The following is a 15,035-nucleotide window of genomic DNA, read 5'->3' as shown; positions in this document are numbered from 1 at the left end:
TTATTTAAGCATTTACTCTAGTTTCCTCTTTTTAAGGAGTCTAAACCTGATGGACCATCAACTGCAACATCTACAGGTAACATTTTTTAAAAAGCAGTGTTTATGTGGATCATTATTCCAGTTATGTGAGCAAGAAAAAAAACGTACTCTTCATGATGATATTATTGCATGAACTCCATATCTTTTAAAAACATTTTTCCTAAGGATGGATAAGGACATCTTCTGTTTTTGTGTGTATTCATATATTGCTTTAGCAAACCTTTTTGTTTCACCCATTTTTGTTTTTTTGCTTTTAATGCCATTTTTATAACATTGACACAAAAATACACAAATTATTTGTGTATTTTCATGGAGGAGGAGGAGGAGGGAATATTTCTTTTGGATTGCAAGTTCTTGTGTTAAACATGATATTTTCAATTTGAGTTTGATACCTGGTTTTCTTTTTTTATGAAGTTGGTGCAGATGTTATCCTTTTTACTATAGCCTGGAAGTTCTAGTAAGGATCTAATATCTGTTATTGTTTTTTGTTATGGATAAGGATGTAACAGGGGCTTTCCGCACCGGGATCTTTGTAGCAAATTGGTTGCTGAATGAAAAATCGCCATTTAAAATAGTGGAATTCGTCGTTATGCATACCTGCCTTTGTAGTGGAATCCAGTTGCGTTTTGTAGCGTTTCCCACAGGCTTCCAGTCTCGGCAAAAATCGCTAGAAAGGAAGCGCTATTGCCAAGCTCATCCCGCCCCTGGCCGTCAAGCAGCCAATGGGCAGCCGTTAGCATGCTCCCAAACAGCCCCTTTCCCTTTAAGAAAGTTTAAAAAAAAAAACACACACCCATTGCAACGAATCTGTGTTGATTCGTTGCAACGGAGAGACCCATCCAGCTGCCCGGTGTGTTTGAGCTGTCGTTTGATCGTTGCCACGCTCCCTCCGAGTGAAAAAAAAAAATCCCCCCCCCCTCTCACGGGCCCGATTTTCGGCCGAAAACAGTTTAAAAAATAAAGGGAAAATACATCAGCAAACGGGCTTCTCTGTTGTTTGTGTCCAAAGTGTTGTTTGTGCTTAGTGACTCTGGGGAGGGACTGAAGCCGGGGAAGCCTCTAAACAGAGGCTCGCTGGTGCGTTTATCCCCGCTCGCTCGGAGAAAAAAAAAATGACGATCGCTTCGCCGGAAGATCAGAGGAGCGAGCCAGGGGGAGGGACTTTGTAGAAACTGCAACAATGTTAACGCACAGGTCTTTTTCGCTAGTGTTGCAGATTGGTTGCAGGAGTGTATCGCTTTCCGGAGGGTGAATCCACTTTTGGGGATTTCCCTGAAAGCGCTACAAGGAAGCGCTTTTTGCAGATCGGTTTCAGGTGTGTGGCAGATTGTCAACGACGTTGTGCATAACGGCAAATCAATAGCGTTTTCAATTGGCAACCATTGTGCGATTTTGAAGGCGTGCGAAAAGCCCCACAGTATATACTCTGACTCCAGAGATTTCCTCAGAATGGCTTCCAACCAAAACTGAATGTTTAGGCTGTACAACAAACCATACTGACTAAGCCAGGGTGTAAAAATAGCCATCTCTATGGATGTGATTAGGCAGAAGTAGGTACATAAATATTTTAAATAAATAAAAAATAACATAAACATCACTTGATCAAAAAGAAAAATATTCTGGCCTGGTGTCATGGGAAAATATGTGAATTGTCCTGTGAACCGTTCCATGTGAATCATCCTGAGGCGTACGGGAGGGTGATATACAAATGTAATAATTAATTAATTAAGAAAGAAAGTGCCAGGTGAGCATCAAGGGTGAGGGCATTTTAAAAACAAGGTTCCACCATCAAAAGTGTTTTGTTTCTGGTTGGAAGGAGGCAGAACTTTGAGTCCCATTAGGGTCTTAAAAGACAAGCAACTAGTTCAGCTCTTGTAGGACAGGTGTTCAGCTGAAATGAGTGAAATCTCCTAAGTAAATGATCACCAGTTTGCACAATCAGAAGAATCTCATGTAAAAATCTGCAGACCTTACTACCTTGGACTCCCTCCTGGCACTGCTGGCTCAGTGCAGGTTACAACATAACAGGTCCATAGATAGCCAGACATTGTTCAGTTCAAGATAGCTTTACTGTTCATGGGAACTAATTAACCTATGTATTTGTTCATTAGCACAGGTGATCCTAATAAAAATTTTTAAATTATTTATTTGATGAGATTTTATCATTAGAGGCATTTAGAAAACCTTACTCTAATGCTAGGTTAATTTAATGACTATACCTTCTTTACAGAATTGGAATCATTACAAAGTCAACTGGAAGAGAGTCAAGTAGAAAACTTCAATGTCAAGCAGATGAAAGACTTATTTGAACAAAAAGCAGCCCAGCTGGCCACTGAAATTGTGGGTAAGTACCCATAATTATGATATAATATGGGTTCCGTTCTGCTTAAGTGGAATATCTAATTTTATGTGATCTTTCTCTTATCTAGATCTTAAAGCTAAATATGATGAAGAAATAAGTCTGCGAGCAGCAGCTGAACAAAAAGTGACAAATTTGACACAAGAGCTAAAGAAGGAGATAGAACAATGTGAAGATTTAAAAACTGAGCTGGTAACTTAAATCATAGGACTGTGGTTTTATCATGCTTTTCCCAATCTAAAAGGGAATGCTGTTTAGCTGTGTGATCATTCTTTCCATTGTATTTTGTTTTTTTAACAGATTATTCTTCAGCACTAATAATGATGTATGGTAGAAATTAATCTGGTCACTTGTCATAAATTCAGGCTGCTTTATATCTGCATGTTTACCCTCCCCCTCTCGGTAAAATATGAAATTCATGTCAATTACAAAAGTTATTAGATAAAGCTGTTGCCGATTTTAAACTTTCACTTGACCTAGAACTTCTCTAAGCAACTTGTATGCATCCAGTTGCAAATGAATATAGAGTTTAGGTATCCCAACAAGCTTAACTTTTTGAAATTAAAAAAAATGGATCTAGTCTTCTAGAAAACATTCAGCTAGTGCACAGAAATACTATTATGCTCCCAGTCTAAGATACAGTGATGCAGAAAAGCATGTTTTCAGTCTGATTTCTGTAAGACTAATCCCTACTGCTTTTGTAAAGCTTCAAAGGCCTGGTGTAGAAGATGTTGCTGTTCTAAAGAAGGAGTTAGTCCAAGTTCAAACATTAATGGACAAGATGACTTTGGAATGTGAAAAAGAGTCTGAGCAACTGAAAGATGAGTGCAAGCATTTGAAAGCTGAGTGTACGACCTCAGAGGTAATCTATTCAGAAATACAGCTGCAACTGAGCCAAAGTCCTCATATGAAAATATTTATTGTGTAACAATAAAAAGCGGTGTTTAAATTCATAAGTTTAAACTATAGTACCATCTTTATTGGTTCGTATCATGCTTGGAATTTTGTCTACATTAATTGCACCAATTCTATTAAAATTTTTGATATTCTCTTACCCTTTCATTTGTGGGTCAAGTCAGTTTACAAATCCAAATTTAAAATGTGCAATAAAACTGCAAAATAGCCTTTCCCTCCCAATATCTGTAGCCTACACCACATTAGAAATTAATAGAAGAGCCTTGCAGAATCTCTAAGAACCTGTAGAAATGGTGTTCTTAGGAAACTTGTTTCATAGCATGGCAGCTACTTTAGAAAAAGAATGGTCTCTGGTCCATGTCAAGTAGGTCTAGGGTTGTCCAGCAAGCTTCCAGCAAGATTTTGAGCTGCAGATACTTGCAAATCAGGATGTACACACACACACACACACAGAGCAAAGCCCGTTGCATTCAGGAATACAATGGGCACTAGATTGGGGGGGGGGGTAGAAGAACTCTGCAGATGGCCTCTCCTTCCCTTCAGGACCTGGAAAGGCTGTAGGCTGCAGGGAACTCACTGGCAGGGGCAGCTCTCACGTGGCAGGAATCTGCAGCCTCTTGAGTCTCGGAGGGAAGTGGAGGAGGAAGGGGTGGGGGATGGAAGGTGATTGGCTGGCTGCTAGACAGACAGGCAAGCCGGTTGGAGGAGGAGGCACTTAGGGGTGGGACAGCACTTAAGACTTAAGCCCTGAGACCAGCTCCTTCTCCAAGCCCCTACCAGAAATATTAAGTTGAACATATATATATATATATATGAAAAATGAAATTTTCCTGTAAATGGTTTTGTCAGTTGCCCTTTAAGATAAACTATTACTTCGTGAGCCGTTACTTCATGAGCACAGGCCTGCCACTCGGAATCTTTCCATAGCTAAAAATCTCTAAAGAGTGCGCTCTGCCCACGGCTGCACATACATAAGTCTTCCCACTCTCGGGTCATGTGAACTCAGGGCGGAGCGCCTACCCTCCTCAGTTCTCTTTTCGCTGCCATGATTAGTGGATGCTCCTAGCTAATCTTCAGTCATTGATATTAACCTTTTAAGTTTCCTGTGAAGTAAGTCCAGCTGATTCAGGTACACAATTGGTAGCAAGTCCAATTGAGTTCATTAGATCTGTCTTCTGCGTAAGCATGCTTAAAATAATGCTATGCTATGCTATGCTATGCTATGCTATGCTATACATACATACATACATACATACATTTTTATGTTGCCCTTTCAGGAAGCTCAGGGCAGTTTACATCATAGTAAAAAAGACAGTTTCAAATCAATTAAAATTGCCGTACTCAAATACAAGAATCTAAAAATAATATAGTTAAAATCACTGTTATAGTCAGCTTTACACAAGTCACCTTCCGATTTAAAAAAGCTTTTTGTCTGTCAGGTCTGTATTTACCATAATTGCGTTCATTGTTTGTTACTACATATTTTCATGTATTGTTGATATTGAGCATCACACATAACTGTATTATATAGCAGAAATATTGAAAGATAGTCCTTATTTATAGAAAATGAGCTTAATTAGTATTCTTTTTAATTCGTATGCATTCCTTATTTCCTAATGATGCATGGAAGCCCTTGTTGGGCAGAGGTTGAATCTAAAATATTACATAATATTGCTTTAATATCTCAGTTTTAGGGAAGAGGTCTACATGTTGTAGGACAAAAATCATCTACATCTAAATGTTAATCCATAGTCAATCTATATAGTTCATTTAAATATATGTTAAGTATAACATTGCATTTATCATAGCTTTATTTCACCATCTTCCCATAATTTACTTTTGCTGCTTTCTAATGGAGGCCTTTAAACTTGAGGTAATATTTCAGAAACCTATATCTGCATTTGTTGCTTCACTTTCCAAAGATGATTCAAGCACTTGTCAGAATAGATAGGTACCTATTTATGTATTATTTGTTATTAAACATTATAAAACTTCATTTTGGAAAATATTTTAATAATTATGCAAAATGTTTGTGTATGGATATCAATCTGCCATAGAATTGTGGAAATCAAAATCACGATCCAAATATGTCTTGTTTGATCATAAACAGCATGATCTTATGCAGATCTTAAGGCTGTCAGTGGGTTTAGGCTGATATGACTCATAATAGGATCGCAGTGTAAGTTATTTCTAACTTAATGACCTTCAGAATTGTGAACTACCTCCATTGAAAAGTTCTTCAAAATGTGCCTTTTTGTATGCATGTCATCACCTGGTGTTCTGATCAGGGTAATGACCACACATGAATTATAAACACACCAGAAGACAGGAATAATAAACTGCCTGGTTTGTTCATGGATCATTATGCCCCAATTTCCATGAAGGATGTGGACAAGATCCTGGAATCAGTGAAAGCCATTATTTGTACTCTGGATTCTTGTCCATCCTGAACGCTAAAATCATATAAGGACCACATCAACAAATCCTTAGTATAAATCAGTCAGTAACTCAGCCATATTTTCTTGGTCTCCTAAAGAGACATTTATCTGTATACTACTAACAAAACATTCCTACAAATGTGGCCAGTTACCTTCCTGTCGCTAGCCTGCTCTTTCTTGGTAGAGAGAGCTATAGCAGACCAACTCCAGGTCTTAGACAACTCATCTGCGTTAGACCATTTCCAGTCTGGCTTCAGGCCAGACCATGGGACAGAAATAGTTCTACTAGCATTAGTTGACGACCTTTGTGTATGTAGGCAAAGGCCATGGCCATGCCTTTTAGTTGCTATTATTCAGCTTATCTGCAGCCTTTGATACAGTAGATCATGGGTAGTTAATCTGTGGTCCTCCAGATGTTCATGGACTACAGTTCCCATGAGCCCCTGCCAGCAAACGCTTGGCTAGCTTCAGTTCTGTTTTTAGACATCTAGTTGGTTCCACAGCCGTAATTGCTATTGCATTGTTCACTGAATGCCCCATTCTATTGATTGTACTGACTCACTCTGTATAACCCATCTTGAGTCCAAGTGAGACTGGTGAGCTCTAATTGATCTTGTGTTAAAAATGAGTATTCTAGATAATGTTATTTTAGAGATTATTAGTTCAAAGGTCATTTTCTCACTTGTACATTTAACCAACTGAGATGCAGTTGAACTTCTGAAATAGTTTTGTATTTGTATGTTTCTTAAGGCTACAATCAATCAGTTAAGAGCTGAACTTGCCAAAGGACCACAGGAAGTCGCTGTGTATGTTCAGGAGCTTCAAAAATGTCGAACTTCAATTACTGAATTAACTCAGAAAAATCAGGTAAGAATTATATTGACATTAGTTTACCGCCAAGTATCATTTAACAATAGGGACCATGCTCTACAAGTGTTTTTCTAAATACTATTATTTTGTTCTTGTAACTTTGAAAATGTAAAGGGTTTAATGATAAATCTGCATTGTGTGGAATTGTAAGAATTGAGAAGAAAATAATTCAGTGGTTTAGCTCTGAATAGACTATTTTGTAGCATATATAATGCACTATTTGCAGTCTTGCCATCACAGACCCCCAGAGTAGCATGGTGGGGGCAGCCATGAATAGAAGTTTTTTTTTTAAATATCTCTGCATCCTCTTTACAAAGCAGCAAATATAGTTCTGGCCTCATGTTCTTAAATAGACAGTTTCTGGATTGTTTTAAGCAATAAAAGATATTATTTGGATCTTGCTGCATCCTATATCTAGTACAAGCTTCTTGTTCTAGTGTTTTAGTTTTGTAAAACTTTTAGATTGTAAAACTTTGAAGTAGTTTGTTTGGACAAGGCTTCAGATGCACCTTCGTATAGTAAAAAGAATAGGATTTGCAGTCTTCTAGCCTGTCAACATGCCTGTTCAGTCTTTGGCCCCTTCTGATATGAGTTCAATTATTGTCAGTTATTGTTAATGTATCTTTAAGGTCAAAAAGTTTTTTTCTCAGAGTTATCACACACAGACTTATATTATCTAAGAAAGAAACTGGTTCAGTAAATTTAGATGTATATAACTGTTCTCATCTTTTAAAGTAAAAATGTGTGCTGGTTGGCTTTTTGGCTTATTTATGCTGCATTGCATACCACTAACTGTACACATATGGAGAGAGAGCCTGATTCTCCTGCACATCCCAGGAGCTTCTGAGATTTAGTGGCAGCCTTGGTTGGGGGACCAAAAATCTGCAACTTTCTTCCCAGAGGGACACACGTGTCCCTTTCTATTCCTGTCTTCTGCCTGTTGGTAAAGGTTTTTTGTTTTATCAGGTATTTCTCCTTACTGCCCTCTGCATTTTGTATGTGTTTTTTGTTATTGATTTAATTATGTGTTTTTGTTTAGTTTTAATTTTTTTTAAGAAACAATCTTATGTATGTTTTTAGTCTGTCAGCTGCCTTGGTGGCCCTGAAGAGGGCAGAAAGGAAAGGTATGAATTTGTAAATAATGCTGCACAATTCAATAAAATCCCATTTTGAAACTTTGATATCAGCTGTCAGAGCAAATGTAGTGTCTTGTTACTGGAAAAATATTATTTACAGCAGTCATTAAAATATTATTTTATAGTCATAAACTCCAGTTGGGTTGCAGCAGGCTTTCTCACCCATGGTTTTGTGAAACCCTGGCTTTCTTGATGGCCCTGCAAGGGATTCCTGAATGGGTGGAAATTAATTAAATGCTTATATATTTTTAACATTTGTTCAGTGTTTATTGGGTGATATAACCATGTATAGTCATGTCAACCCACCCACTCTTCCCAAAATAGACAGTGATGGGCATGGAGGGGGTGGAAAGGGGAAGGGCCATGGGTGGGCACATGTTGTGCTTTCCAACCATGTTCTGCACGATCGTGCCACTTCTGGGATTTCTATAAGCCTGAAGAATATTTCAGGGGCTTCTCAATGGTAAAAAAGTTGAGAAAGGCTCATTCTAATAAACGAACTACAACATTCTGTACCAGCTGAAGTTTGAGGGCAACCCTACATAGAGCAGATTATGATAGTTGACCCTTGAGATATCTGTGGTACTGAGCAATGTGGCTTTACTGGCTCAGTCCAAATAGGGGATTGTGCCAGATGAAGACATTTATTTATTTAGGAGAAAAATTCTGTACTACATCTCTAGAGTAAACATGCTTTTGACCATAACATTATTCCTGTTTTCCCAGTTGGGGTAATTTTAACATCACACCTAGAATTTTAACAGTCAAAAAAGATGGTTTCCCCCCTTCTAAAACAGGGGAAATTATACTCTCCTAGAGTACAGTCTTACTGGTTAATGAGAGTGGTACAGTTTTCAAAGTTCATACTTTAATGCTTCAATCATCATAGCATATTATGGTATATGAAGCTATGATTTTCATGTTGGTACTGATTTTTATCTTGAATTATAATAAAGTACAATTTAGTTTTAATTAATCTGATCGTGCAGAGTCTGACAGAAAAGTTGAAAAAGAGGGAGTCGGATTATACTCAGTTAGAAGAGAAACAAAATGAAGAATCATTAATTAAGAAGAATCTTCAAGCAACCCTTAATCAAAAGGACTTAGACTGTCAACAACTTCAGGGAAGGTTGTCTGCATCTGAGGACTCATTGAGGAGGTTACAGAAAGAACTGGATGAAAGGGGGGAAGCAAGTCAGAAACTTAAGGAGGAATTGTCAGAAGCAGAGACCAAGTACCAGCATCTTAAGGCAGAATACAAACAGTTACAGCAACAAAGGGAAGAAAAAGAACAGCATGGCTTGCAACTTCAGAATGAGCTGAATCAGGTGAGTCTATTTCATGGAAGAGTTTACAGTTATTTTCACCATCACCTTCCATTGTCAGATCAAAAATTACTTTTGACAGTTGGGGAGGAGGATGGTGCAGAGGATAGTCAGCAATGCATTTCCCTGCCTGGCTTCTCACTCAGGAGAATGGCAAACTGCTGGTCTGCTCCTGTCTGTAATTCTTTTTCATACATTTGCTTTACAGTAAATATCTGTTGATATTTTTAGACGGCTGCTTTTAGCAGACATTATCATGCAGTGCCTGTTCTCATTCTATATATCACTTGTAGGCTGATAGAAATCTATTGAATAATAACTGAAGATTCTGCCATCCTCTCTGGAATTATGATTGGAGTTCTCCCAGCTGCTTCCTTAGCAACCAAGATAAAAGATTCTAGAATGACATCGAACAGACAGAATTCAGTTGGAAATTGATGTTGTGGTCAGAGGGTCTGATACAAAATAATGGAATTTTAAAGAAAGGGTTTACTTTGAGATAAATATTGGATGACTAACAAGTTTCTAGAAAAGGAATTGACACTTACTGGAATTCCAGTGTGATGCCATCAGGGAGGGATTCATTCCATCCAGACTATATTTCATCTTGAAGTATATATTGGCATTATTCATGTCTGCCACACAATACCCAAAAAACTTGAAAGGAAATACCAGTAAAAATCCCTAATATTTACAGAATCCTGGCCATTAAAGCCTTGGCCAGTATGAAAGTCTTATAGTGCTTCTGTGGGATACTTGAGTTCAGTAAGGTTTCAAAGCAGCCCTTGAAAACACATGTCTATATTAAAATGGAGATAATTTTGTCAAGATAGATGTTTCAGGTCTGTATTAGAAATGTGATGCGAACAAACATGTATTACTTTTAGCAGTGTTTTTGGTATTCTTTAACTCATTCATCACTCATAGAACTTTTACCTGTAAACTTAGTTTTTTTTAATTGCTTCTGGAAAGCAGTATATAAAAGCTAGTATATTTTCTGTTCAGTTCTTAACCACAGCTAGTGTAATGTGCTTTGGTTCTCTATATATGCCATTTTATCAGAACTATCTTAAATAGATACTGAAGCTATATTTGGAAAGGCTCTTTTCTTTGTTCTAGGAGTGTTTTGACTGAGACTGTGTCTTATTATAAAGATAAACAAAGCCTACCTTTGGACACATCTGCTGTCTCAACTGTTTCTGATAGAACATATATATGTATTTTATTTATAAAACAATACAATACGAATGGCATTACAAAAATTAGTAACAATGCAAAAACATCAGATACAGTATGTCATATACAATGCAAAAGAGTGGAATTACAAAACTAGATAATACAATAAAAGCAAACTTATAAATATAGTAGAATATATTAAAATAATGTTCTTTTTATAAAAGCACCCTACATTCTATTATACTACAATCTTATATCCGTGGTAGAAATGCCAATATACCACAGCCTTATTCCTTTTATATAAACATGAACAGGATGTCTCTTCCACTTGTTTCTTTTTCTTCTTGGGATTTAAGAGAAGTTGGTTTGTTTTCTGGCTTTTTGATTGATTTCATACAGAATCATTCTTGAGTTTTGTTAGTGGCACAACTGATAAATTACAATTATGCTATATGCCATACTTTTTTGATTGTAAGAATGTCCATACATATATCACATATAGGGATGAGCATGAACTGCATTTTTGTGGTTTGGTTCATGATTGAACCATGAATGGAACCATAAACTGATATGCCAATTTCTCAACTGAAGCAGTTTGTATTGGTTCATGAGCCATTTTATCCCCAGCATTCTGCTCCCTACTACTTGTGAGGAGGTGAAAGCAGAGCCATTTAACCCCCTTCTTTCTGCTCACAGCCACTTGACACTTGAAAATTAAACTGACATTATTTACTGCATTTATGGTTTGTTCAGATATAGTATGATTGTCATTAGTTTGTGTAGTGGCAATGGCCATTTCACAATATAATTAGTTGATTGGCATATTATCAACTGAGATAAAAATAAACAAATACTTTTGACACCTCTTTAGAGATATGTATTACATGCTAATGTAAGCTCCAACAAAAAGTATGCAGCAGTGAATTGTTTTCACACATACCTGCAGGGACATGGTTGTGGTCAGACAGGTAGGTCTGAATGAATGTTATTGTCACTTAATCTGTCTGATTGGATTCTAAGTGTGATTCTAGCTGTGATGTGAACCATGCACACAACACTGTTGGTTGCTGTGACAGTAAAAAGATAAAGCATTATGAGTCTGCTGCAGTATTTTCTGGGAGATAAATGAGATGGTTTCCCCCACCAGTTACACAATAAACTTCTGGAGGCAGAGCGTCAACTTGGGGAAGCACATGGGCGGCTAAAAGAGCAGAGACAATTGTCTAGTGAAAAGCTGATGGACAAAGAACAGCAGGTGGCTGATCTTCAATTAAAACTCTCACGTTCTGAGGAACAGGTAAGAATTATTTATTTATTTTTATACCGCCACTCCCAGACCAGCAGGCTCATGGCGGTTCACAGCATAATGAAAAAACATTAACCCCCTAATACGGCAAGCTATGCCCTCTTGCCAACAGTACAACATACCAGCACTAAATAGTACTAAAACAACAACAAAATAACAACATGGTGATAGTACTACTTTTATTGGCCCTCATTCCTCAGCTGGTCCATTCCCAGTTGCAACTAAATAGCTGTAAATCCAGGGGTGATGGTTGGCGTGGGGCGGGGGGCAGATTACACAAGGGTGGGGAAGGACCCATATTCATAACCCAGTATTTAGCTCAGCCTCAACCAAAAGCCCGGCAGAAGAGCTCAATCTTGCAGAGAGCTCCAACAGGACCCTTAACTCGTCTGGAAGCGCATTCCACCAGGTAATGGCCAGGATTGAAAAAGCCCTGTCCCTGGTCGAGGCCAGGCGTGTGCTTCCCAGGGGCCCAGGACCATCAAGAGATTCATACCCACAGAGCGGAATGCCCTGTGGAGGGCATAAGGAGATAAGCGGTCCTGCAGATAGGTAGGACCCAGGCCGCGTATAGCCTTAAAGGTCAAAACCCATAGCTTGAACTTGATCCGGAAGCAAACTGGCACCCAGCACAGCTGTCTCAGCAATGGCTGGACATGGGCCCTCCAAGATGACCTAGTGAGGACCTGTGCTGCTGCATTCTGTACCAGCTGCAGTTTCCGGGTCAGGGACAAGGGTAGGCCCGTGTAGCATTTGCAAGATCAAATGCTGGTTGAGTTTATATTCTGTGCTTTGTTACTGGAATATCCTTTTCATATTGCTTAAAGGAGTGTTGGTACCCAGTCACAAATAAAAGTAGTTGTTGTAAAATCAGTGGAGGAGATAGGCACAGAACCTCTTCGCATGACTTTATGAAATGTGCCATGGCTTCTGTTTCTTTGGAACTGAGACCGGCAGGCCATCTTGCATCCTCTACTCTCCTTCCAGTGCTTGTTTGGGACCTTCTATATTCTTCAATAGTATATTCTTTCAGCTCTAGAATATTGTCAGAATATTGAACCATGCTAAAAACTAGACTTCTCAAAATTACTTCTGTCCCCTTTCTTGCTTTCTCACTATGAAGACTTACAAAATAGGTAATATGATTCTTTTTAATGGATCAGTGTTTTAATCTCCCTTAGCTTTACTGATATTTAATGTTTATGTTTTTAATATTTTCCTTGGGCTTTGGCTGTTATCTCTAGTTGGTTTTAATTAAAACTGTGCAGTAATTAAGGTTATTGTTACTGTTACAGAGCTCCTAAACATTCTAATTGTTTAAAACTCATTGATAATGAAGCAACAGTAAAATGCCATCTCAGCAGTGTACATACTTTTAATATACTTTGGTCTCTGTCAGTTTGAACATTTTGACTTTTTACTTTGTCAAAGAGAAATGTAAAGCATGGCTACAAGGTAGCTGGTCTTTATTATAAAGTGCTTCAGTATTGGATCAAATGGGAAGCATTATTAAACTATTAAATTGTGATCAGTTTTCAGTCAACATTCTATGACTGTTTTTCTAAGCTAAAGGAGAAAGCAGCAAATGGAACTGAATTGCAGCATCAGTTAGATAAAATGAAACAGCAGCACCAGGAGCAACAGAATCTTCAGCAGAGTACCACAGCAAAACTGCGAGAAGCCCAGGTAAGGAAAACAAAAAACATGTTTCCCAGGTAATCTCAGGTAATGGCTTCATATTTAATTGTGCTATTGTATTTTTCTTGTACCTCCAAGAATGATTTGGAGCAAGTACTACGCCAGATTGGTGATAAAGATCAAAAAATCCAGAATCTCGAAGCTCTGCTGCAAAAAAGTAAGGATAATATTTCCTTGCTAGAAAAGGAAAGAGAGGACTTGTATGCCAAAATTCAGGCTGGAGAAGGAGAAACAGCAGTTCTTAACCAGTTGCAGGAAAAGAACCACACATTGCAGGAACAGGTAGGTTTAAAGGGGGGATTATAACTTGGTTCAGTTTAGTACTTTATAACAAAAATATTGAAGGGACCAGGGGAGCTCTGTAATATATCTGTTATATGGGAGGTTTTTTTAAAGGGATCTTTTTTGAAAAGGCAATACAAGTAGGAATAACATATATAGTATATTGAATCCAGGCCGTACTTGGAGGTTGGTGACCCCTGGGTCAGGAATGTTCCTTGAGGTTTGGAGGCGGGGCCTCAAGAGTCCAGGAGTTATGTAGCCAGCCCCCAGGAAGGACACAGTGCATGTGTGCATCCTAGCGCCCGTTCTTTCCCTTGGTGCAATGGGCTTTGCCTCTAGTTCATATATAATTGAGTATCCTAACTGGTCTTGAATTAAACTTTTGATTGTGTCTCAAACCAGCATTGTTAACATATTTGAAGGCAAAATGTACTCATGTTAGGAGACTTTTGGACTGTTAAACCAGTTGTTCTTAGCAAGCTATTTGAATACATGTTGCTCATAGAGACGGTTTTCTGCTTTCATTTGTATCTTTAACTTATATAGGAAAAGTACTGCGAGCTGTGGCTCCATCCCCAGGAGTTAAACAAAATCAGGCAGTCAATTCATCTCACTCAGCAGAAGCCCCTCCCAGAATGATCACATGCTTCTAGAGCACTCACCAAAAGCTAGAAGGAGATTTTCAGATAGACACATCTCCAAACAGCTTAGTAACCATGTGACCTGAAGTAAACTGACACCCCCCCTCCTCATGCACCAATTCCAAACTCAAGTCCCCTGTTAGGTGGTACTGGATGCAAGCCCTCAGATGGAAGTGAGAAATAGAATGGATTATATACTGTGTATGATAAATATAATTTTATAGGCCAAAACATTAACAGTTTGAAAGCTCTAAACCATATTACTTTTATCATCCTTTGTACCCTGTGACCTCCCGAATGTATGGTGAAATTGAGAATGAGTCTGGAGCGCCTTCTTCTTCATCACCCTTCTCAAAACACAGAATTCCCAGCATAGGCACTGTGTTCTTCATTTGAAGGAGTGCAGGGAGGAAGCATGTGGACTCCCCCCCCCCATGTGGAAACTGTTAAATATTGGCCCCAAAAGCTCATCAACCATGCTTGTTTTTATAAACATATTTGTGCATGTCTTAATTGCTTTTTTATGTTTCTTGTAGGTAACTCAGCTGACAGAAAAAATGAGGAATCAATCAGAAAGTCATAAACAGGCCCAAGAGAACTTGCATGAACAGGTGCAGGAGCAGAAGGCACATCTGAGAGCCTCTCAAGACCGTGTTCTTTCCTTGGAAGCAACAATAAGTGAGCTAAATAGTCAGTTAAGTGAAAGCAAAGAAAAAGTAATGCAGCTTGATTTGCAGGTAATTTAATATTGTGTTTGTTGTAATTATTTTAAAACAATCTATGCTGATCAGTTTCAGAAAATTGTTTGATTATTAAAACAGTGTACATATTTTCTTGTAGTTAGCTGGAC

The 15,035-nt window shown here is 38.2% G+C and overlaps 1 protein-coding gene across 3 annotated transcripts in view; it reads left to right on the top strand.

Moving 5' to 3' along the window:
• Window positions 1–15,035, top strand: part of EEA1 (early endosome antigen 1) — a 60,448-nt gene that overhangs the window by 18,045 nt on the left and 27,368 nt on the right. For all 3 annotated transcript variants that reach the window (XM_077339032.1, XM_077339033.1, XM_077339034.1), the window contains 10 exons: window positions 37–76; window positions 2,270–2,383; window positions 2,469–2,590; window positions 3,105–3,260; window positions 6,502–6,618; window positions 8,747–9,085; window positions 11,406–11,555; window positions 13,131–13,250; window positions 13,341–13,544; window positions 14,722–14,922. In XM_077339032.1, the coding sequence (XP_077195147.1) occupies window positions 37–76; window positions 2,270–2,383; window positions 2,469–2,590; window positions 3,105–3,260; window positions 6,502–6,618; window positions 8,747–9,085; window positions 11,406–11,555; window positions 13,131–13,250; window positions 13,341–13,544; window positions 14,722–14,922 (1,563 nt within the window). The remainder of the gene's footprint in view (window positions 1–36; window positions 77–2,269; window positions 2,384–2,468; window positions 2,591–3,104; window positions 3,261–6,501; window positions 6,619–8,746; window positions 9,086–11,405; window positions 11,556–13,130; window positions 13,251–13,340; window positions 13,545–14,721; window positions 14,923–15,035) is intronic.

This window comes from Paroedura picta, chromosome 5 (assembly GCF_049243985.1).
Source record: "Paroedura picta isolate Pp20150507F chromosome 5, Ppicta_v3.0, whole genome shotgun sequence".
In the NCBI taxonomy this organism is placed as follows: domain Eukaryota; kingdom Metazoa; phylum Chordata; class Lepidosauria; order Squamata; family Gekkonidae; genus Paroedura; species Paroedura picta.
Note: the sequence above shows the minus strand (reverse complement) of the source record. Positions and strands in the feature narration are given on the sequence as shown.